This window comes from Numenius arquata, chromosome Z (assembly GCF_964106895.1).
Source record: "Numenius arquata chromosome Z, bNumArq3.hap1.1, whole genome shotgun sequence".
NCBI classification, from domain to species: Eukaryota; Metazoa; Chordata; class Aves; order Charadriiformes; family Scolopacidae; genus Numenius; species Numenius arquata.
Window position 1 is genome coordinate 44,249,388 of NC_133616.1, and position 25,398 is coordinate 44,274,785.

At 39.1% G+C, this 25,398-nt stretch overlaps 1 protein-coding gene across 5 annotated transcripts in view; it reads left to right on the plus strand.

Annotated features, from left to right (window-relative positions):
* Positions 1–25,398, plus strand: part of NTRK2 (neurotrophic receptor tyrosine kinase 2) — a 208,114-nt gene that overhangs the window by 60,279 nt on the left and 122,437 nt on the right. For 2 of the 5 annotated variants that reach the window (XM_074166919.1, XM_074166923.1), the window contains exon 12: positions 22,774–22,845. The exons of the other annotated variants lie outside the window; for them this stretch is intronic. In XM_074166919.1, coding sequence (XP_074023020.1) covers positions 22,774–22,845 — 72 coding nt within the window. The remainder of the gene's footprint in view (positions 1–22,773; positions 22,846–25,398) is intronic. 5 annotated transcript variants of the gene reach the window in all.

Consider the following 25,398-nt stretch of genomic DNA (forward strand, 5'->3'; position numbering starts at 1 on the left):
CTGAATTCTTGTTAGAATTTTCAAAATTTGCATTAAATATTTCAACATTGTATTATTGGAGCAAGTAGGAAGTAAACTGTACCCTGAGGCAGAATGCACAAAGTTGTGTTTTATGTGGTAACATGTTAAGCCTTACATGGTGGTTGTGTTTTAGTACCTTCAGGTACAACTTTTCTCACAAAAATAGTGTTCTTGCATGAACACTAGTTTGACTTCAGTAGTTTTATATTGCAGAGTTGTCGACGTAGATCATAGTAAGGATAAACTTTTGGGGAGATGACTATATGAAACTATGAAAAGGCAGCAACCTCATATATAGTGTTTATTTTATTCTTTAAATTTGACCAGTTAGGAAGATCAGTAAAGGTGAACTCCTTCAAAAACTGATCACAGGCATAGTATATGCACTAATGGTGAAATGTCACTGTGAGCTACAAAGAACTTTTGAATGTTTCATTAGAAAGAAGTGACCTTGTTGTTCCTGAAGTGAACCTCAAAGTTTTCCAAAGTTTGCGTTCACACCTGAGCTTCACAGTCTGCATCTGTCCATAGTCCAAAGACCCAGAAACACTGTCTCCATTTATCGTCATCAGTGTTACTGAATTTATATTAAAGCAATATTTAAAGACATGAGATTAGAACACCATATCGATATGTAATACCCAGGCTAATAATAAAATATTACCTTGTCTGAAAAGCCTGCAGCATAACTATATATTTAGAATTTATAAATGAAGATAAACGACCTGGAGTATTTAAACATGAGGAAAATAAGGCAGAGGTGAAGAGAAGTTTTTTGCAGTCAGTGTTAATCAGTTCAATACATTTGAAAAATGTAGCTTGGAAATTCTGAGTAAAAGGATCAAACCAGGTACCTGTGAACTCCTTGAGTCGTTTGCCATTGAATTCAGTGTCAGCAAAATTAGTCGCAACTTAGCATACAGACATCGTGTTATAATTGGTGGTTTAATAAACAGTCTTAGTAGGGAAGTGGGAAGGAATAAAATGCCCAGATTGCCATTGAAAATATTTATAAAACAAGATAAATTCTTTACAAATCTTCCCCAATATATTAATTATTTTTTGAATTCCTAAGAAGGAACTTCTGAGTTACATCAGGCACAAGAGACTGTGCTTCATTTTTCAGTTTTCTTGTGAGAACACAACTCGGTCACCTCAGACAGCCTGTCGTTAAACATCACCCCACCCTTCTTCAGCAAGCAGTTTGGAAAAATCGAAATAGTCACTCAGTAACTGGAGCAGTCAAACTGACACTCAGTGGTATTTTTCATGTAACCATGTACTAAAAGGGAAAAAAATGTTCCACTGAAAATCAGAAAAAGAAATGTTTGAATAGGCAATCAGCACTCTGTGTTCCGTAGGAAATGTCTTTATGTAAAGGATGAAATTTTCACTGCATTTGGGTTCACAGCAGGCATCTGCAGCTTCTTGAAGACATTGTTTTATGCCTTACATTTTTAAATGCCATCGCATCTTTGCATGGACATCATCTGCCCACTTTTTAGACTCTGTCGTTGCCGAGTCCTGTGCTTAAAGAGCTTAACCATGGTTGGAGCATGTCACTGACACTGGTAGTGTCACCAGAAAAAGATGTGGGGTGGGCAATTGTGTCTGAGATACACTGCATTGGAGCTGCCTGTACCTAGAAGCACTGCACATGCTGAAGAGCCACAGAGACTGCACAGAGCTCCAATTCCTCTGTTGTCTTCTTTCCATTACTGTACTGAGCAGAAAAGAGTCCATTTTATGTGACAGGGAGCACCAGGTCCTCTGGTAGCTTCCAGTACTTTGGCAGTACTGATCAATCTCCATCAAGATCTGTTGAAAAGCTGTATAAAAATAACTTACCCTGTCTTTTGGCTTCTCTCTTTGTTTTGTATATTCCAGGTGAGGGGACAATTTAGGATAAGTTCATTTCACTCAGTAACCTTTCCAAATTGTAGTAATAGAGTGTTTTTGCAGGTCAGGAGGACAAACAAAGCACTCACTCACTGCCAGTAACAAAAGAAAAACATTTTGTTTGTGATGGTCTGGATTTGGGTTGAAGTTGGGTTGAGGTAATTGGTAAGAGGCAATTGCTTTAATTCTTGCATTGCTTCTTTTCACTCTTTTAGAGCTGGGGACATAGCAGGTCCTGATGATTAATTTCAGGAACAGTATTACAGAACTGGTGTGCGAACTGTGCTAGAAGTGACTTAAAGTAGAGTTAGCACAAAAAAGCTAATATAGTTTTTTCTAATCTGCGGATAAATGTTGTGCTAGACTTCAGGACTTCCATTTTAAAATTTATCAGAGTAACTGGTGAAGTATAATTCTCTCTATTTCTTTGCTTATGTACATTTAAAGCACCTTCTTATACAGGGTTTGTTGGCAAGACCTTCGTGTGAAAAGCTGCTTTTGATTGCTTGAATCTGGAAGTGAGGTTTTCAGACCCTTACAAGATGCTGCAGCATAAATGGTCAAAGCTTCAATTAATTTCTTAAATGTATTCATTAAGATTTGTGCGTTGCTCTCACAAAACACCTCAGCTTGCTTGCTTGTTGGAGGATGTGAGAGTGCTTATGGTGGGAATTCACTGAAGGCTGCCAAGACAGCTCTTATAATTTTGTGTGTATTTCTGACTCCATCTAACCAGCTTATGAAATGGAAAAATAACAGGAGAACTGGAGTAGATAGGGCAGGGGAAGGCTTGTGAACTCCCTGAGTGGGTTTGTGGAAGAATAATTCTAGTCGTGTTTTATTCTACTTCCTGTGTTGAAAAATAAATGTAAATAAACAACTAGTTGCAACATAACCAACCTGATACACAGTTTGCAGATCTTAATATAGCAGCATGCCACTAAGTGTGAGTGAAAATATGGAGGAAACTGATGGAAGATAAATCAGTGGATAAAGTTTGAAATAGCATAATTCAGTTAAAAGGATGAAAACATTTTTTCAGATTTGAACTGTAGTAAATTTTAGCACAGAGTATTCATGTGCTATTATTGTATCATAAGACTATTATCGTATCTGCTTTACTGTAGAGATAAATGGAGTTTCTGTAGGTTTTATCAAAATCAGAAAGGAGAGGGAACACATTCCTCCCCAAAGCAGCCCCTTCTGTCTTTAAGAAGCTAACAAATAAGATGTGACACAAGTAGAGGGAAATGTATGTGTACTTAATCACTTTGGGGTAAGAGGGTCTTTTTTTGAATGTTTGTATGAAGTTTCTGTCAGTGCTTTGGGCTGCGTGCAGTAGTGCAAAGGTAAGGGAACAAACTGAATCTGAAATTCCTATAACACTTAGGCAGTGCCAGCTATTTTCTTGTGTTTATGGGCTTGGGTGTCACGCTTTGAAAGCTGCTTCTGCTTCCTCAAGTTCTGACCTACCTACCATGTCTAAACATAAGTCATGACTATGAATGCTTTGCACCTTTCACTGACTTTCAAGTCTTTGCAGTTCAGGGTACAGAAGTTTGTCTTTCTCTGATCAGGTAATGAGATCGTGTGCATTGATTTAAGAAAGAAAGCAGTGTTTCTTTTAGGACAAACACCCCAAAATACTACCTTTCCTTCAAGCCCTTGCTAGCTGCTTGTCATCATTCTTGAGTGTAAATGTAAAGTATGGACTATCAGTCAGGATGCAGTGCTCTTTCACCAAGCTGACTAAAAGTTATGAACACATCTATAGCTTTTGCCTGCCAAGTCTGAACAGGGTCTTTTCTCCTACTTCTTGGTAGCTTTTTCTCGCATGTAATTTCTGCAACTTTTGTGCTGGGCCATGAACTTCCTTTAAACCTTTTAATTAAAAGCATTGGTTATTCCAACAGGAGCACATTCATAGTAGTGGAATATTTTTCCTTCTCTGTGTGCCATTCACTGTATTGTTTTTGCTTGTAAACTCTTGTTATTGAGCTCTGATCCAAAAGACAGTAGAGGAGAGGGCAACTTGGAACTTGTCTTCAGTTGCAGCATATTTCTCAGTTGCCTCACAGTATTTTAGTTTGGGTAAGCAGCACTGTACAACTGCATGATAAAAGCCTCCTTACAAAGCAACATTGTCATTCTGACACAATGTATCCGTGATGAATTAAGGTCTTTAACCCTCATTTACCCAAGTAATCATATTTATGTGACTTTAAATACAGTGCTGTCCTGATAACAGTGGGGTGCTTTATGATTCTTTCTGAACATGGTCAATTATTGAGGCTTTTGCATATTCTTTTGAATGTAATTTTAGGGCCAGCAGGAGAAATCTTTTCTGTCTTATTTGTCTGTAAGCATATAGCAAATGGTCATTGTATTCTCTGCTTTAATACATTTTACTTGACTCCATGTTGTGGGAGAGGGGGTGATTGCAAGGGACTTAAAAACAAACACTGTTTCATTCACGTTGGTCAAAGATTTCAGGTTTTGGAGAGTTTAGATGGTTTGAAGTACTGATAAGGGAAAAGGGAGAGCTCTTCTGTTTATTATTAACTCATACGTTATCATGTCTTGCTTAAGCAATTGGGTTGCTTATAGACTAGAAGAAGAATGAAATGCAGTTAGAACAGAAAAGCTTTACTCTTTCTGATTCTAAACTAAGTACAAAATAAAAGCTTTGCATCCTGGGCAAAGACCTGCAATTTGACAAATATGATCTAATGTTCAAATTGGTCTGCAATAAGCTTGAAGTGAGATCTTCCTGGACAATTTTGCCTTGTTTGCCAGATAATTAAGAAGATCAGTTTGAAGCTTGGGAACTTGCTTACTACTTGACCTTCATCAAGTCACTGAAATCCTGAACTTTTTGAGTTTCCATTTGTACCTATAGAAGTGCTTTTGTGCTGTGTTGAACCTACCCAAATGCTGATTCTGTGGGTGTTGATCTTTTAATGTCTTTAGTACATTTCATTATTTAGTCAATGAGCAGAATACAAAAGAGGGATTAATTCATGTGAGTCAGTGTTGTAAGATAAGATGTAGAAAAAAATGAATGTGCTCAAATCTGCAGTATTTTTAGTGAGTAGACATGTAAAGGCAATGATGATGTTGCTCATCTGAACCACACACAGAAAGATATTTTTATTGTTTGACACTGTCATTCCAGTCCCTGCAGTCATGGGCAGATCACACAAATTGTCTCTCAGGTGCATCACTTGTATAATGGGGGCAGTAATATTTACTTATCACATGAACACTTGGAAGACAGAGTTGTTAGTTCTTCTAAGTACCTTACTCTGAAGAAGCAAATTGCTATAAGTACTTCAACGAATGAGAGTTCTTGTGAACTGATTAATGAAAGTAATTTTGTGTAAAGGATTTAACAAAGATCTTAAAATATTTAAGCTGCCATTGTCTTGTGTTCCAATAAAGAGGTGCCTCTTAAAGCATTGTTTTGAGGCAATGTCACCCTATCAGAACATAATTTTAGGCATTTCTAGCTTTACATCATTATTATTTATATAACATTTAGTCTTTAGGTCTCACCTTTATGTTCCTGTCTGCTACTAGTTTCCTGAGTCTGATCTTAAAATGCAAGATATAAAATGGGAACGTAGCTCTGATTCTGTAGTAGTTCTCTGATTCTGAACAAGCCAGTGGACAACATGCCCCATATATAACAAAGGATTTAGGGAGACATATCAAATCTGAAGCTGGGGATTTTTTTAGTGATGAGATGGTGCATTTGACTATGATGTCCTTTGGTTGCAAAATTCAAACTTACTTGTAATGACTGAGGCAGAAGAGGAGTTATTAACTTGTTGAGAGCTTTTCATAATTCAAAATACTATACTGATGGATATTGTTAACACAGGAAAATTATCTAAGGCCTCGTGTCTGTTCCTAGCAAAAATACATGGAAAGCAAGAGTAAAAAAGTACCCGTTGTATTCTACTCCCTCTCCCCTCAAAAGAAGTATACCAGCAGGTGATGGGGTAAAACAGTGCACATGTATGTGGTGTGTGTGAAGTGAAATGAACTGGAGAACCAGGAAGGTGCTGGTAGAGGACAGCTTAGAGACAAAATGGAAAGAGACTGAAGAAAAATTAAACTAATAATGGATGCAGTGGAAATGAGGAGAGCTGAAAATCATAGTTGCCAGGGCTCTCCCTTGATATGGGCCAAGGTTTGCAGGAATAGCACAGGTCCTAGACCATGGTAGTGGCAGAAGAGAAGAGTCCATTTTAAAGGTGTAAACTCCAGAGATCCAACCCCATGTTCAGTCTATATCCACATTGCTTCACAAGTCTTTATTTTACAGAGGCCAGAGTTTCTCTTTTAGTTTCTGATGTGCAAAGGGTGGACACTTACTGCTTATATATGAACTTTTGCCCATATGCAGGTCATGCTGTTTTGGGAAGGCATTAGTTTGTGGGGATAAATTGTGGTTTAACCCATGGACGATTTTAGAGAGAAATAAGACTGGACTTAGGAGGAAATATGAGGATGAGAGGAGTGCAAAGTGGGAGAGAAGGTGGTTCATAATAATTAAATGTTTACTTGTAATCAAAGTGAGATCAGGTATAAAGATAGGTTGAAAGAATTACAGAATCACAGAATCTTCATGGTTGGAAGGGACCTTTGAGATCATGGAGTCCAACCACAAAAAAAAAAAAAACAAACCAACAACAAACCCAAACACACAAAACACCACACAGCACACCCACCCACAAACAGACATAAACCAACAATCTCGGGCACTAGAGCATGCCCTGAAATTATTCTGATGTGGGGAGTGAATGGGAAGAATGAAAAGAAGCAAAGACTATTAAGTCAGCCTGTGTTATTTATTGATTTACTTATTTTTGCGTGGCCCTAGTTCTCCAGTACTTTAGGCACCATTTACTACAAAGTACATATGTGCTTGGTTGTGATCACCATTTGAAGAAATGTTAAGGTAAGATGATGCTGGAAAACTAGATTCTAAAAAGCAAGTAGTTTTTAAAACAACGTAAGTGGGAACTTGAATAGTAGTTAAATAAAGGGTAATCCTGGTAGAGATGAGGTCCGTTGTATGATCTCCAGGTAGGAAAAAAGCTAATATGGAAGGGACTGCCAGCAGAAGTGCTGTTAGAGGTTGTTCCTGGGGGCTGGTCCAGCTTGTACTGACTTGCCACAGAACAGCTGAGGCTGGCAGGCACTCCAAGAGTATCTGGTCCAACTCCCCACTCAAAGCAGGGCGAGCTACTGCAGGTTGCTCAGGGCTGTGACCAGCTAGGATTGAATATTTCTAAGGATGGAGACTCCACAACCTGTCTGGGCAATGTGTGTCAGTGTTCAGTCACACTTACAGTACAATTTTTTTTTCCTTGTGTTTAAATTGAATTTAATCTATTTCAGTCTGTGGCCATTGCTGTTTGTCCTGTCACTGGACATGTTGACTCACGCTGCAGAGGAACAAAAAAGGGATGAATAAAGGTGGCATGCGGACAAGGACACTTTCTGAGCTGCTCTGTATTGCCTTGGAATATTGGCTTAATTGTGAAGACAGAGAAATACTTAAAGGTTACAGTAAACTGCATGCTATTTACAGTACAACAACATCTTTTTCAGGGAAATTATTTGGCTCAGGTATGCGACTCTTGGTTGAGCAACACCATCAGGGATTACATGTATGCATTGCTTGGGACTTTGCTCTACCTTTTACAATACCTGTCAGATTTTATGTGAGTTTCCTTCCATTTCCATTCCTCAGCTTTCAAAGACTGATGTAGGATTTTCGTCTGATCAAGTTGTGTTGATTACTGTCAACAGCTCTGAAGGTTTGTTTGTTTGTTTGTTTGTTTTTTCCTTTTTTCCTGAGTTTGGAATAAGCCATATGCTTGTCCTAAATAGTAGATAATACAATCGCTCCACTTCATAAAGTTCTGTTTTTAAGTGTCTGGCCATGTTGGTTGCTTACCAATTCTGTTAGCAGATGCCATGGAGTACACTTGGAGCACCCTTTTTTGTTTCACTCCTGTAAAATCATTCAGTAATGCATTTTGCAAAACAAGGGAAGATTCACCATGAGCTCAGTGCTTGGCTGGCACAGAGCAGTGCGCTGTATCTCTCCTCACAGCTGTTGTCATTCTGCTTCCTGCAGTGGAGCCGTGTCTTATAAAGTAGTATGGATGAAATCACAAAAAATGAAGACTTGTTTAAGTATATTCCAGGCAATTGTGTATGTCTGAAAAAGCCCCACAAACAAGAACTGCTCAGAGACTGAATATAATTTCTAAAGTTTTCTAAAGCTTATTTGAACTTTCCCCCAATCAGGCAAACTGCTTGTTCTTTATTGTCTGATTTTGCTAAAACACACAGGTGTAGCCTTTTATCAACAGCTTCCTTTAATGCATCTGAAGATGCCTTTGTTTTGTTTGTACAGACTCATGACATTACAGTCTTTGGATCTGCATATTTGGTAAAAGCATGAAGAATAGATTTTTTTGCAAGCTTCATGGAGTTTCTTTTTTCAGAATGAGCAAGAATTGCTGTAAAGCCATTGTTGTAGGAATGCTGTTGCTGCTTAGGAAGAAACCAGGAAGTACAAAAATTCACAGGAATTAAGAAAAATTAAGACAAAAGATGGCCAAGCTGCTTGAATATCTAGTAAAAGGAACACTTTAGGTTTTGTTTCAGTTCTAGTCAAAAGTTCACATAAGATTGTTTTATTTGAATGAATAGGTCCTTTTGATATTTCTTCTTCATGCACACACACTGATACATGTTTGTCATCTCCCAGCTTATCTGCAACCTGAGAGCAACTTTATATATTAGCTGTTGACACAGCCCCACAATTGCAGCCTATGAATTCCCCAAGGTGTTTTCTTTATGGATAGCTGAACACACCTTTTCCGAGTGACTCAGAGCTGTTCTCAGTTTTTCTCTTCCTGGAGATACTGTACCTCCCCAGTGCTTCCTCACTGGTGTGGTAGAAGTGTGTCTCTCTGCCTCACGGTGGCCACTGTTTGAGCCTTTCACATTTATTTGCTTAAAACATTAGGGCTATATTCAGTCCTCAGCCTGGATGATAATCCAGTGTTAAGGATCAGAATAATATATTTTAAATAATGTCTTTTTCCCCATAAATGAGCAATGAAATGAAATGGGAATAGTCTTCTCTTTTTCCAAGTAGCTTTTTGCGCTGCCATTTTCAAAGGCCATTTTCTCCTAACACCTTTTCTGCATCCTACATGAAAATCAGAATTGCCTTTTTAAACAAGAGTCTCTAATTCTTTCTTTTTATCCTCTGCCCTGTTTTGTCCCATTTAATGCTATTGACTTTGCCAATACCAGAAACCAGGAAGAATTGCTGGCACTTCCAGTATGGAAATGATAAACCAGATCTAGCAAAATGAAATCATTCTTATTTCTTTGAGATTTAAAAAAAAAAATTAAAAAATGTGGGGCTGGGAATCTTTCTGGTTTGTTCTCTTGGATTTTTGTTGGAGCTTCTTAGCAAAGGCGGTGGAGTGGGACCAATGTAATAGGGTCATTTATAATGAAGTAAAATGCACACACCATTTCATAACTATTATTTATTCTATGTTAGTTTTATTCTTGGTATAAGAGGTTAATGCCACTGTTTCTTCAACTGCCCGGTGCAGCTGAATGCCCTGGAGCACAAAGTGGAGTAATGTAAACATGCAAGAAGTATTTCTAAAAAGTCCTTCATGTGTCCCTGATAGTATGACAAACTAAAAAGTGAAGCTTTACTTCTTCCTGGCAGTTTGGCCAGGCAGTCTGACTGTGGTCCTCCTCCCTCTACCAGCTTCTTTCCTTGTTGGCCGCCCTGAGTGTTGATGGTATGATAATACAGAGCTGTCATATGTGAGAACTCAGACCTTTTCCCTCAGATCTGTTTTGGCTCTGAAGTGCATCGTCTTCATGGAGTAACAGGAGGGAAGAAGATAGCTTACAGCTGTGGCACTTTAGCACAGCACAATCTCTGCACTGCCACAACTTCCTTCCAGAGAGTATGCAGAAGCTGGAGAGGTTCATTTGTAACCCTTATGAGGAGTGCCTGTGTTCATGGATTTGCCTCCACATTTGACAGGTCCAGCCTCAACCATGAGACATGCTCTATGTGGCCTGGTAAAGCTGGAGAAATTTTAACTTTGGTCCTGGTCAGACGGCATTGTGAATAATTCAAACTTGGAGAAAAACACTCCTTAAAAATCAGTTAATTGAGTTACAATAACCCTTTGTTTCATCTGGGAGTGATCAGGCACAGCTGAAATGTGTGTTACCCGAGCGCTCCCAAGTAAGGTTTGTGGCCTAATCTCTCTCTGTTTGTGTCCTTTCAAAAAGTTGCATTTCTGTGATTTGTAGGAATAGGCAGCAGCTGAAACGTACCTCACAGAAATATTCCTTTTTCCACATTATTGCCTGAACCAGAATTTCCTGAAACCCCTTAATTTTTTTGGAGAGGGTTGTTATAGTGTTCACTCACATGACCTCTAGAACTGCAATGTTACCTGTCCTTTTCCTATGGCATGTGGGGATATGTTCTAAGAGCAGCCCATGGTTTAGGTCTTCACCTGGCTCTGATACAGTTGCACATTTGTTGGATGTCTCTCATGCTGCATCTGCTTGAGGGTAAAATTAAAACCAGCAATGAAATTCTGTATTTGTGGCTACCACCAGCTAAATATTTCTGCCCATTGCCATCCTCTTGGAGGTTTCCTGTGAGCTCTCACAGCACTCAGTCACTCTGGATAGCCTCTCCCACAAAATTCTTCTATTTCTCCCTGCATGTTCCAGGCAAACATGAACGCAGGCTATTCTGCTGCCATCACAAGAAGTCATGCAACCTGCCACTGGCACAGTAAACCCCAGGTGCCCTGTGGGTGGAGGTGGTGAGCCAGGTGGATGGCACAGGGCCTCTTCCCTGCCCAGAGGGTGAGAGTTTGAGCGATACAGCTATTGAGTACGAATTCATTACCTCTGGCACATGAAATCTTTGGGCTGCAAAGGTATTAAGGATAAGTGTGGCTATGCATTTGCCCTGTGCTTACATGACCCCTCAGGCAGATACTTTTGGCCCCTGTCAGAGGCAGGGCAATAGATACTCATTTGGTTGGACTGACATGGCTGTCCTTGCATTCTACGCCTGCTGCACACAGGAAGACTGGCAAGGGAGAGAAAGTCTCCTTCTCTCTGTCTCTTAGCACCCTGTTGCTTTGATAAAGAAGAATATAAAATAAGTACACATAGCTTTATTTTAGCAAAGCAGTAGTTTGGAATTTCTTATCGTTTATTTAGGGTACAATTCACCGATTCACCAGATGATCTAGCATGAGTGCAGAGGAACCAGTGGAAAAATTCTTCCTTTTGCTCCATGGCAAAGCAGCCTATACCTGCATCTTGTACCATATGCTACAGGCCATGCGGCACGCACAAAAGGAGCATGATCACGAACCAACACAGAGACCGAGGAGCGTTTATGGTTTCAGGCTGTTAGACCAAACTGTCCTGGGGCCATGCAGAGATTTTCATAGTTTGAATCACTGCTTTTCCCTTTGGTGTGTTCAGGCAGTTCCTGAGCTCAGGTCAGACTCTGTGTGTTCCTGCAGGGACTGGAAGGCTGTGTCTGGTTACATGGTTCAAGCCTAAATGTGCCAAATTCGAATTGTGAAGAGTTTATATTCTTGAGACAAGGATAAGACTGTCTTATTCTGCCTTCCTGTACCTTCTTTCTGTGGCATGGTACAGCGCAGTATGGTGTTGCCTGTGGCAGCGTTGGGGTGACAGTCGTACCCTTGTGGTGCCAAAGGGGGAGGAATTCCTACTGTGTGATTGCAGTCTTTATGCAATTGACTGTGACCTATCTGTATAATTTGAAAAATATTCATGCCACAATAGACATTCGCTGTTAATGACATCGCCTTATGTTTAAGTGCTGCAGTGATGGTAACTTTCACACTTTGAACTGCTCATAGCAGCCAGGACAACATTTTTGCAAAGTACAAGCTATGCTTCTTCAAACAGGTGTTTTGATTGCATACTGTATAAAACTGAGCACCATTCTCCCTGGCCACTAGCTGTAGAAAAAGGTTGTTCATGTGAACTGTTGTGTACAACAGCTGGCCTTGTAACAGTGATCTCTTTGCCACTGAGCTCCCATACACGCTAAATTAATTCCTGTTATTTATTACTTGCCTTTTAAGTACAAGGCATAGAGCTTCTGAGAGTTTCCCAGTGCCTCTTCCAGCAGTCCTAACTCCCAAGTTTGTTTAAATTTTAATTAGATACTTCAGATTTAGCTACTTAGATACACGGTCTTTTTCCAGCTCATTCCATTGCAACTGACTACTGATAACCTTTCTCCTCTGCTACAATCCTGAAAATGCATTCAGAGCAGCGAGCAATATTATAGAAATGCTTTAATTTAAATGCTTTCTTTCAGTTCAGCAACTTGATCAACAGTTTGTTTTGCTTCAGTGTGAGGGGAAAAAAAAGAACCTTAGTTACAGTGGAGACTTCAGAATTTCTTACTGTCACCTAGTCAAAGAGCTGTCTTATTAATGTTTAAAATTGAAATAATGTCCTTGTTAAGTGCAGTATTTTGGAAAGGGAAGGAGGAAGTGAGCTGCATAGAATGGATGGTTGGTATCTAAATATGTTGGTATGCTGATGGCATCCTTCATAAAAAAAACCCCAACAGTCAGTGAGCCTGACTCTTTCTTAAACAATGGCCCTTTATACTACCCTGCCAGTAAATGAGTGTAGATGGGAATTAGACTCATTTAGATTGATGGGGATTAGCATTTCTTTGGAGAGAGAAATGCAGAAGGCAGAGGTCCTGTAGTTGGCTATGTCAGCTTCCATATGCGTCCAGGAAAGTACCTTTATAGTAACATGGGAAACTAAATCCTCCCAGAGAATAGGTGGAACTTAATCTTGGCCTTTAGCTCCTCAATTAACCTTGACTCTGTAACACACTGGGCTCTGGGTGAGGGAAGCGTCTTAGAGTGGTTCTTAAATAGGGGATGAAATATCTGTGTTTTGCTGGAATACTGCTTCCAGCCAACATGGCAGGACATAAAAAAAGGTAACAGAGAAGAGCCCCAGCTAATAATGTCTCTCCTGAATCTGCTCTGGACAAGATATGGACCAGGACCAATTCTCCTAGGTGAGTCAGCCATAAAAAGGCTACAGAAGAGGGAGTTTAAGGAACTTAAATTTCAGAGCGTGCCCTTAGCTGCACTTCAGATGTACCTGATTACATTGGCTGGTGTGTGTGGAAAGCGCAAAAGGTACAGCAAAAATTTTGCTGATGCCAGTAAGAAAACTGTGTGTGTCTAGTGTTAGGTATGAACACAGGTTGTAGCCTGAACTGATGAATCCTTTTTACACAGACTGAGGGTTTCATGCACATTCATGTTCATGTTCACGTAAGCCAGCTGTGGGCAGGTAAGTATCTTCTAAATATGACTCAAAATAGTTTTCTGCTTTGTTTAACAGAACTTTATGGTGTTTGAATATTTTGATTTGTCCAGTATAGTCATAGTTTAGTCACTTAAAAAACAAGTATGTAATTTTTTTTAAATACTTTACGGCTTCATTGCTATGATTCACCTTTTGAAATGTGTTTGTAGTTCTGACACATTTCCATTGTTTAATTTCACTAAAAGGGGTTGCTAATCATACAAAAGAGGTCTATAATTTTAAAGATGGAAAAATAAGTTAATTTTGCATGATTCCTGCAGCCAGACTGAACAGATTATGTTTTCCTTTTCTGCAAAATAATGTTTTGTAGTTCTTTGTGTAGATTTTCATCAGTCTTCAGCAGTAGTACAAGTGGTTGGAAATTCCTTGTACTAGCATCAACTTGGCTGCTACTTTGTGAAGAAAATTACGTTTTTCCTTCTTTCTGAGACTGACTGTAAGGAATTCAAAGATCATTTTGTGAAGTGTAGTGTGTGGCAGTTTGGATTGAACAAATAGCTCTAAATGATGAGTCATGCAAAACTCTTAGCGCAGAAGGTGAGTGATATGTTATGTAAGGGTAGTAGGAAATTTAGTCATGGATCAGAACTAGACTGAGTAAGGTCTTGGATGGAGACCAGGGAGATCATAGCCAGAGTGGTGATAGTCCATGAATAAGACCAGGTGAACCTCTTGCAATTCATTCAGTGAGCTTAATGAGAAATACCAGTAATAGTTTTGAGAGACAGATGGGATTACTTTTTTTTTAAAAAAATACAAGATCAAAGCCTATGTTCATTGTGGGAGAAGGTTGGGCTAAGTGAGAAGTGATAGAGAGGAGTAAGGGAGGGGTGAAAAAAGAGGTGAAGGAACCGAGGAGGAGAGATCTTTGGGTCCAAGTGAGAAGGCTAGAAGAGGTGAGCAGGTAGGGAATTTCCTAAACTGTGACAGGGAAAAAGGAAAAGGTTGTAAGATAGTTAAAGAAAACTTTGTCGTAACTAGGGGAAAGCAAGTAAAAGAAGGCAAAAATCACCCTTTCTGGTTTTGTACTGGAAGGTCTCATTATATTCTAAGTAGAAAGAGAAGAGCAGAATGGGGTTAAGATAGGGCCCCAAAGTTGTAGGTTAGTGGCTGGTATTGAAGACACAATATTTAATTATGATGAGGAAGGTGGGACTAACTTCTGTCAGTTGGAAGGATGACAGGAACAGGGTTGTGTGATTTCTTGTGCATCTGGGAGGATGGGGGAGGTCCCAACCTGGTTTTGAAAGGATGGTCCCTGATGTCATGGAGGAGAGCAAAAAAAAACAGTGGGAAAGTGAATGAAGAAAGTAATGAATTGATAACCCTAACCAATGAAAGTAAGAGAAAAGACAATGAAGGGGGAGGACTGAGAGCTGTGGAGAGTATCAGCTCTGACGAACTCTCATGAAGTGAGAGAAAGGCCAGATGATCTGTCCCAGAACAAGTCCAAGAGTTTGTTCTCAGTCAGGCCATTATTGTGAATGCATATTTACAGGTATCTTGCAAAGATTGCCAGACCTAGTCCAGTCACCATAACTGGGGTCAGGAGCTACTCTGAGCTTTGTAACAGCAGAGTTCTGAAAGCTTGGGAAGCTGGCTTTTCTCTCCTCTCTAACTGCCGCCAACCTGAAATCAAGCTCTTGCAGTTGGTGGAACTGTACAGTTGTGAGGCTGGTTTGCTAGTGTGGAATTTGATACCAGAAGGTATGCATGTTTCATGATATCATGGGAATAGAGGAAGAAATCTGTGCTTCTGCTGTGAGAGTTGTCCTGTTCCTTAGCTAATAAGAGTGTCTTGCAGTCACCTGTCTTTTGCAGTGCCGCTCACTGAGTTCACATAATCATGAATTTCTGTGCACCTTTTTAAGAAAACTAAACTAAAAAAATGTTAAAATATTTAAACTTCAGTTTGGGATGAACCAAGGCCAAACCAGTGACAAGGAAAATTGGACAGCCAGGGCCAAGAACTGTGCTTCTTGAGCCACAGCTACCACAGGATCAAAAAGGTAGGAAGATGAGAAAGCTTATTTTGCAAAGATCTGAACAGTGGCACTCAGCCGCCCCTAGTTAGGAGATCTCTGTTGGCAAAGGTTTACTTAGTCTGACCTGTGCTATTCCCATGTGGTCACAAGATTGATGTGAACACATCAAAGAATACAGTAACAGATGCAAGCAGCAGCCAGACTTTCTCTGGATATTTCACGGAATACAGTGAATTTCAGTGTGTGCAATATGTACAAATAAAATCATGAGTACAAAAAAATTAGTCCTTTCACACCCACTGTGTGCATATAATTGTGTACATGGAAGCAGCTGGTTAGAACTGTGGATCAGCTCTGTTAAATCAGAAGGATGCCCGGTTGTGTCATCATGATGAGTGCTGCAGGGTTCAACCAGCAGTGAGAGTAAACCTCTTTGCCCTAGCCTAGCTGCCATGTACTATTGCTTTTTCAGCACCAGAAATGCCACTGATGGAAATACAAACTACCGGTCAGTGCAGAATAAGTACTGTGATAGAGTCTGCAGATACTACATTTTTAGTGAGCATGGAAGAGGAGAATTTTGCCTTTGGCTTGTAAATTACAGACTTATGCATAAGATTGTATGCAGCTTATATTTAAAAAATCATTACAGGTTCTCTCTAATGTTAGGTGGCTGTTATGGTTTGAGAAACTCATAACAATTCATTGTCATTTAGACAATTATTCTATCACCTGATGACCTCTCCCCACCCAGGAAGGGGAATCGGGGAAAACAAGGAAACATGAGGGCTGAAATATAAACCGATTTAATAGAATAAGACCAGATAATTAACAATGATACTAAAGAACCAATATTGATCCTGATACTAGTGTAATATAGACAAGGATTATACTCAGCCACTTACATCAGTAGGAAGCTGTGTACTCCCAGCAGCAGACAGCAAATGTCGGACACTGCGAGCACTGTGGCTTTGAGAGGAAGGGAAGGCCTCAGAGGTCCAACACCAGGGCAAGAAGTTCTCTGGACTGCTGCCATCAAGGGAGTAAACTATGCAGAAAATTTTCTAATTTATATTGAATGTGACATTCATGGTATGAAATAATTCTTTTGGCCAGCTTGGGTCAAGTCCCCAGGTCTTGCTCCTCCTCATCTCTGGCAAAGTTCAAAAACACTGAGACCTTGAAATCTGCATACCATAGCTGGCTATAAAGTAAATATTTTAATGAATTCAGACACTAGAGTCTTCTAAAAGTGCAGTTTTCCAAAGCATTCAAAAAGAAATTAGTCCTGTGTTTCTCAAACCAGGACAGTGGCTCTAGTAGTTATAGCCAAGATTGGAAGCTTTTTTCAGAGAGGAATGTTCCATTGCATTTTGGAGCAGATGGACCACTCGGTGGATAAGAAATTGGCTGGGTGGTTGTACTCAAAGAGTTGTGGTCAGTGGCTCGAGTGCCAAGTGGCGTTCCTCAGGGACTGGTACTGGGACTGGTACTCTTTAATATCCCTGTTGGTGACGTGGACAGCGGGATTGAGTGCACACTCAGCAAGATTGCAAAAGACACTAAACTGTTTGATGTGGTTGACACTCTGGAGGGAAGGGATGCCATCCAGAGGGACCTGGACAGGCCTGAGAGGTGGGCCTACGGGAACCTTATGAAGTTCAACCAGGCCAAGTGCAAGGTCCTGCACATGGGTTGGGGCAATCCCAAGCACAAATACAAGCTGGGTGGTGTACGTATTGAGAATAGCCCTGTGGAGAAGAACCTGGGGTTGTTAGTTGATGAGAAGCTCAACACGAGCCAGCAATGTGCGCTTGCAGCCCAGAAAACCAACTGCGTCTTGGGCAACATCAAAAGAAGTGTTATCAGCAGGTCAAGGGAGGTGATTCTGCCCCTCTGCTCTCATGAGACCACACCTGGAGTGCTGTGTCCATCTCTGGGACACCCAGCATAAGAAGGACATACATCTGTTGGAACAAGTCCAGAGGAGGGCCACGAAGATGATCAGAGGGCTGGAGCTTCTCTCCTATGAAGACAGGCTGAGAGAGAGTTGGGGTTGTTCAGCCTGGAGAAGAGAAGGCTCCAGGGAGACCTTATAGCAGTCTTCCAGTACTTACTTAAAGGGGGCCTACAGAAAAGGTGGAGAGGGACTCTTGATCAAGAAGTGTAGCAATAGGACAAGGGATGGTGTTTTTAAACTGAAAGAGGGGGCATTTAGGTTAGATATTAGGAAGAAATTCTTCACTGTGAGAGTGGTGAGACACTGGAACAGGTTGCCCAGAGAAGTTGTGGGTACCCCTTCCCTGGAGGGGATTCAAGGACACATTTGATGGGCTTTGAGCAACCTGGTCTAGTGGGAGGTGTCCCTGCCCATGGCAGGGGGTTGGAACTAGATGATCTTTAAGGTCCCTTCCAACTCTAACTATACTATGATTCTATGATTTTATTTCTTCTTGTTTTTGTACAAAGTCCTCAGAAGAGCCATGGGACTGAATGCAACTATATAACCAAAAGTGGGAAGGTTTGTAACTCTTTGAAATGTAAACGGAACAAGGTATTTAATAACGGTCTTTGATTTGGAATATTCTTTTTCTGTTTTAATCAGAAAGAGTTAATTCATAGGTCTTATAGACCCTTGGATATGGCATTTATGTGTTGTCCAATTCATGGCACTGAGACAACTCATTGTTCATTACCCGTTATCTTATGGAATAGACAATGGTAGAGTGAAATGTAAACTGAACAGTAACATTATGAATGATTCTTCTCTGCCTGCGTAGCACCATGTAATTCTTGATGTAAACCTGTCCATCACCAGATTCTTGCTAAACTTACTGTGCCATCATACTGCAGTTTTGGTCTAACACTGAAGATGCATTGGTTTCTGGCTTTGTTATAGTGTAGGTTTGCACATGGTCTTTCCTGTCTAGTCTGTCACTGTAATCCACAGCTTATCTCTTTCTCTATTACTTAAATGAATGTCCCTATCATTGCCTCGCTAGCTTGTTCCTTACCTATGATCTTTTAATATTTTTTGAATGCTTTTTCACTAGCATATAAAAATATAGATTCCCGTGGTGATCAGAACTGTTGTTTTTCAGAGTTTAGGGCAAAAGGGATAATCTCCTTTTGAATGTGATTTTGCAGGACAGATTTTTTAATCACCTGTGCACTTTGTATAAGATAATGGTTAGCATTTTATTTTATGACATTAATTCAGTATTAGTGTAGAAGTATAGAAGCAGCACTGTTACTCTAGTGGTTTTTTTTATATCCTATTACTATAGAAGAAGGTACCTGAATTTAATTCCAGTTCTACTAATTTTTGCCTTGGTCAATGTTGCCATATTGTCCTTGAAAAAGAGGGTATTTCTAAGGAAGATTTCTAATCTCTAGGCAGTGAAAATATTTGTTATTAAATAGATGATTAAGGGAAAATTAATCACATGAATATTTTGAAAATAGCCAGCTTCCTACACATATAAACTCACTGTGTTTGACAGCACTGAACACTCCTTTGTGCAGATACAGCCTATAGGTTTCTGACAGTGCACTGCTGTGTGGCAGTGGGGACAAAAGTTGTTGCGTTTATTCTTCCTGTAGTGGATGGTAAACAGAAACATCTTTTCATATTTGTGTCTTGTTGGTATATCTTTCTTTGTTGAGCAGCACCTCTCTGAGTGGAAGTGTCTACAGTCATCGATCATTTGGCTATTTGACTGTTTTCTTCAAGTTCTCTTGGTTTCATAACATTTTTAAAAAGGTCTCGGCTTAATATTTTTCAAATCTTTTAACATGATTGATTTGTTTAATAGCGGCATTTTGAAATCAGAAAAGCAGTTTTATAACCTAAATTATGACTTCTCTGTGAAAATACATTAGTAGTTAGAGAATGATTTGCAGTAGGACTGCTGCATGAGCCAGGACCGAAGGAGGAGGCTTTCTTTGTGTTGCAGTAAGTAGCACAGTAGCTGGACCAACCCGAAGAAAAGCTACTGGAGACAATTATAGGAAGGGCGACTTTAGAAGAAAACCTGAAGAATGTATTGAGGGAGAGCTCACTAAGAAGGAGGATGTAGTGAACTGTAAGATAAATAAGGAGAAAGTTATCATACACCTTTCTGTGTCTCATCTAATAGTTGAGTTTCTGCTCCCCATTTACCCTTCTATGTTGCTTTAGTGGTAATCAGTATAAACCAGCAGTTATTTGGATTTCTTCTGCCACACAAATTATAACTTTTCACATAATTTTATTTCATTCCATTTTCTGAAGAGCTTTTTATTTAAAAAATAACCTTCTCCTTTTTTAGGGCCAAACAGCTGTCTGATAGAAAGTATGCTCAAAGGCCTTTCAGTCTTGGGAAAGACTGGAAAATCATATTCTGTATCAGTGGCTGCTAGTGAAAGCCTAGGTAGTGGCACAGGCAATCAATAGCATCTTTTAGTTGCTGAGAGTAATGAATGTAATATGTATAAATACACACACATATATGCATATTTAAAAATATATATAACATACATGTTGTTATATATCACATAGTCCAAAGTACACAAAAAGTGACAACTTGGGTTGTTGCCTAGAGGTACTTCATGTTGTCTTAAATGAATTTGCAGTTTCTTTTCATGAATAGTTTGAAACGTGGAAGAAGAAAGATCCACTTGGATATGTAAAAAATGGAGTTAGGAGCATGCTGTGGGAGCTCATTAATGATTCAGAATGGTTGGTTTCAGTTTCCCCTCCTTCCTTTCACAAGGCAAAATCCAATCAATACTTTTCTTTCAAGGTCACAACTGCTGCTTGGCCTCTGTCCTTCTCACAACTCTTGCCCAACCATAGGAGTGTTTTGGAGGATCTAATTACTAGTTCAATCAAGGTTATCATCAATAACTCTTAGCATAGTCAGGCTCAGGCAGAAAGCCGCATTACTACAGGAGGGGGCCCTGCCCTTATCCAAGTACATTGGTGCTGTGCTTGTGAATGGCTTTGTGTCAGTCATGAAAGGGGCTTTTCCCCTCTCTTCCTATCCCCAGTAATCCTGTGGTTGTATTATGGACAGGAAAGCTGTGAAACAGTGATATAGCATATCTCAGATATTTAAATTTGCAAGATTTGTAAAATAGAGTAGAGTTTGAGAAAAATAAAGTTTCTGACTTTGCAAGGGAAATGCTGTTTCCACTGTATGGGCGATGATACTTCTTAATGTGTTTTGGCAATTGGTTTGCCAGAACTGCAACTGAAAGGTATGTTTTAAAAAAATATTAATAGGGTTTTTGTGTACTTTTTTGGTACAGTTTTTGGTTCATTTTTTTTCTTTATTTAGAAATTGGTTCAGTGTAAACTAAGTAAACTTGTTACATAGTCAATAACTAACCTTGCTTCCTGAAGTTATATTGTAAATCCTAAGGGGAGTAACAGATTCATTATTTTAATTGCAGGAAGGGAAACAAGGTTCCTCTAATGAGGGTGGAAACCTTTGTCCCTGTAAAATAGCTTTCCTGTTTTGAGAAATATCATAAGCAATCACTCACAAATACAGAAGAATATCATAATATCTTTTGTTTGGAATCCTTTTAAGAGTGCTCTGTCAGCCAAGCATTCTCTCTCTGAATAAGCTGCCAAAATACAGGTTTGATGCTTTGTCAAGAGGCAAGCAAGGTTCCTTATCCTTGCTTACATGCTCAGTTTTCACATAGACATATTGCTGAACAGGGTCTGGTTTTCGAAGTTTAAATTCTATAGTTTAAAGTGATATTTAAGAGTAGAATGAGCTCGATGTATTTGTAGGAGCTTAAAAAGTTGGTCCAGTATAGCTTTTATGTTGGCTGAAAAATAACAACATTTAGGCCATCGTCTCTTGCTTCTCTTGTTTTTTAGGAAAATCTGCCTGAATTCAGAGTTATAATAATTTCAGGAGTGAGCTCCTGGAGGTCAGTTTTATTGTAGAATTTTGTGAACACAGTTAATCATGCTTTCTGAACAGGATGGATCCAAATTTGCTGTGGGTCATAACCCCTAATCAGTCAAAGAATGTCCAAAGTTCACTTTGCTCATTCTACTGACATCATATTTAATACGTCTCAAATCAGTTTTATATATATTCTATTGATTTTTTTGCTGTTCATAAAATGCTAGTAATAGAAAATCTATTTCTATTGGTTTTTTTTGTGTGGGACTAGTACTTAATGTAAATATAATTTCCAAGGAAAAGGTGTTCAGTTACTCATGAAATATGTTGGAGAGAGTTTATATATACATATATATATATGTGCAGCTACACAAATTTTCAAGTGATTTAATGTAAGTTGTTGATTTAAGTTGAGCCCTGCCATTTGTCTGGGGTTTGCTTTTCTATGTTTTCGTATTTTTAGATGTTTGTCGCTACATTGAATTCATGTCCAAGTCTGCTGGCCACAGATCCATTGCCTTTGCATCTGAAGTTCATTTTTTCATGTTGCAAAGAATACTTAGCACTCATATCTGATAACTCAGGACAGAGAGGTTTGAATTTGCAAATCTTTTTTTTATGTTCGTTGTAATGCCTCATGCTGAACTACCATGGACTAGAACAGGAGGAGATGTGGAAACCTGTTGTTTTGCAACTTTGGTACCTCCTGCCTTACAGGAAGCAGTGAAGGAACACCAGGGTCTCTGGCATGACAGATGGCAACTTGCAGAATCTTTAGGCAATGCAAGTTGATTAGAGGTTAATTGCAGTACTGGTAGTAAGGAGTAGGTCCAGGTGCTGAACAAGCTATTTTGATGTTAGGTCTTCTGAGGATTCTTTAATGCAGTGAATTACTGACTTGGCTGTTAATGAACCGGGTTTTTGTCTGCATATGATCTCCAACAAAAGCAAAAGTCACAGCAAAAAACCATAAACCCCAAGCAAAAAAGTGCTTCATGCAGTATGACTAAATATTGACCCTTGACTTCAGAGGGGCTATCTGTACTTTAAGTTAGTTTTTGCAGGCCAAGGATATACACAAAGAAGAATTTGGCCAGTGACTGAAGGATATCTCCTCACTGCTTATCATAAAGCATGATGTTACAATTTTTTTAATAAATATTTTTAAGCCAAACATATTTCTGTAGCTCTGAAATACATATACAAGCTGTCTCTGGTAGAGTCCAGGCCAAAAAATATCAGTTAGTATTTACAGCCCTCCTCATGGTATAGATTGTTAACTATGAAAAATGTAAACTGGGAACAATCTAGAAGTATCACAATGGATGTTTTCTCTCCTGCAGTGTAGGATGGGAAATAAAGCAATTGGTGAAGAAATATAAATATTAAAAAAGAATAGAATTGGCAATTGCAAACCAAACCCTTGACAATTGCATTAATGGTAATGCATTCCATTCCAGTTCATGGTGAAGTAAAAGGAGTTGGTCTGATAGATCAAATATGGCTTTCATTGCAAGACTGCGACAATGAAGGTGAGATAATAAAGCTATTCAGACTCCTAACCTATAAAAAGCAAAGACTGTATTGTTTTTAAATATACCTGGGGAATTTGCAGAATTATTTATTCTTAGACCAGATGTAATTATAAAATACTATATTTGTTGTCAGTTTTATTTCTGAGATGTATCTCTTCTGTTATGTATATGTATATGTATATGTACCTGCATACATACATTTTTTGATCAAAAAAAAAAAAAAGGAGTGAAAATTGTGAATAATTAATATTGCATCTTAGGTTCCCTTTTGAATCTGGGAAATTCTTTTTGTGTAAATGCAAGGGCTTTGGACAGGGCTTGAAAGGGATTTTATTCTATTGAAATATTTGATAAATTGAGATGGACTAAATAACAGTGAGAATGTAACTTAATGTCTTGTTTTACTCATTATGAATACATTGTGAAGCAATTGGTAAGAATCCATTTGGTGTAAGCCAGCCTAGCTGAATATCTAGGGTAAAGTCCCAAATATCATGTTTAGACTAGTGTCTTTATATGAGTAGATTTTCGTTGGTTTTTTGTTGTTTTTTTTTTAAGTTTGCTAACATGTTTTCAATCATCATCTTATTTTCCAGTCCAGACAAGAGTAAAATCACAAGAGCTCTCAAGTACCTGTTAATACATTTTTCAGACAATGTCAAAAATTACTTTCTGTTCCATCAATACTGATTCATGGCACCAAGCCTAAATAATTAGAACTGGCTAAATACCGAGCTTTTGTGTCCTACATTAACAAAATTGGTACAATTATTTTGAAAGTTACTTAACCAGTTGCGATACTAGCATGCATTTCACATAATTGACTCACCTCTTCCATTGTACTTCAAGTAATCAGAAATAACTCAATTCTACATTATTTGTTAAGTAGTCTCCCTGGAGAATAGGCACAGTGTGTGGTTTGCATGTACTGTATAATTTCACTTGGTTCTGGGGCAAAGCACAGCAGTGTTTGAGGGTACCAGTATGCTATCAAAGCAAATGGGGCTAGGGTACATTCTCTGGCCCTAAGGAAAGGCATAGATTGTGTCCATATGTTTAAATCTCTCTTTTCCCTCATCCGTCAAAGAAGGTGGCCTCATACATACAGTGTATTATGAATAATTCCTGACTCATGCTCTTCTTTGAACCATTCTGGGACACTATCTGGCTGAGTGCTATTTATCTTAGGGCAAAATGGTATCTAAATTTAATATAGATTAAATAATTGTGGGTAAAAAAGAAGATACACCCTTGCTCAAGCATGGGCACTGGCATTTTTTATTTACTGACACAAATGTGCCCTGAGCCTCTTTGTCTTTGAAGTTGTTAGCTTATAGTAGGTGGGCCTGGAAGCAACTAGTCTCACATATGCAATTTACAGCAAAATTTTTTGAGCTTGTTAACTATTGTTTGAGTCTTCTTGTATGTCTGTTCCACATCTGAATTCACACAATTACTCAGTAGGGTGGAATCATTCAAGCTCTAGTTTGCAGCAGCCTTCCTCCAAGTAACTCTGAGTTTATCTTCTGGGAGGAAGTTGGGGAGGTGGGGATGAGATGGCAACTCCATCTCATGAAAGGAAGGCAGATGATTCTTCTGCAGTGGTAGTAGCAGAGGTGGAGAGCACCACCTTGGTCAATACTGGCAGCATCGTGGCCAGAGGATTTCTGGGTTCAGGGACTCCTAACCTGCAGTTGTTGCAGGCTAGGACCTGTTTGGTTCCTGGAGCCCAAAGGTAGGCAGTCATTCTGTTTGCCTGACGAAAGAAGAGCCAGGCATATTGCTTTGGCTGTTTATTGATTTAAAAAGGAAGGGGATTTGACTACGAAGACTGAGGACTCTGGATTTCTTAAACAGTGCCTTTAAGGGGAATTGTCACCAAGTAAAGCATCAATCTCTCTTCTTTCAGAAAAAAATATCTCTCATTTCAAATGCATTTCAAGCACTTTGTTAACCTCAATATGGCTACAGGACGATTCTTTCTGTAGAAAGAGGGAAATTCAAAAGGCACACCTCAGTAGTGCTACAGAGATAACTGAGCAGTAGCACCATTCCTTTCCTGGTTCTGTCCCTACAAAGTTATATGATGGTAATATGTTTGGGAGTGATTTTCTTTGGTTAGGTAACAGGACAGGAGTTTATTCCACATGCACACAGAGGGAAAGGATATTTCTATTGCTGTTCACACAGCTTGGAATGTTCTGTTCCTAGTGCATCAATGATAACAGACAAATAGGATTCAAATAGGACATACAGCTTATATAGCATACTGTGTGTCAGACATGGATGAAAAACCCAGTAGCTCTAGTTGCAGGAACACATTGGGAACAAACGGTCTTATTCATTTGCTCTCTAATACCATCCCCTGGCAGGTATGGCAATAACCAACTAAACATGGTATCCATTATCAACTCTTGTCTAATTTATTTCATGTTAATTAAGTTTATAATTATGTAGTTTCATTTTGTAAAATTGTTTACTTTCTCCTGTAAAGTCACTGAGTCTTCAGATGGGGCTTTTTGGCTATATTTAGGTGCAATTAGCCTTTTA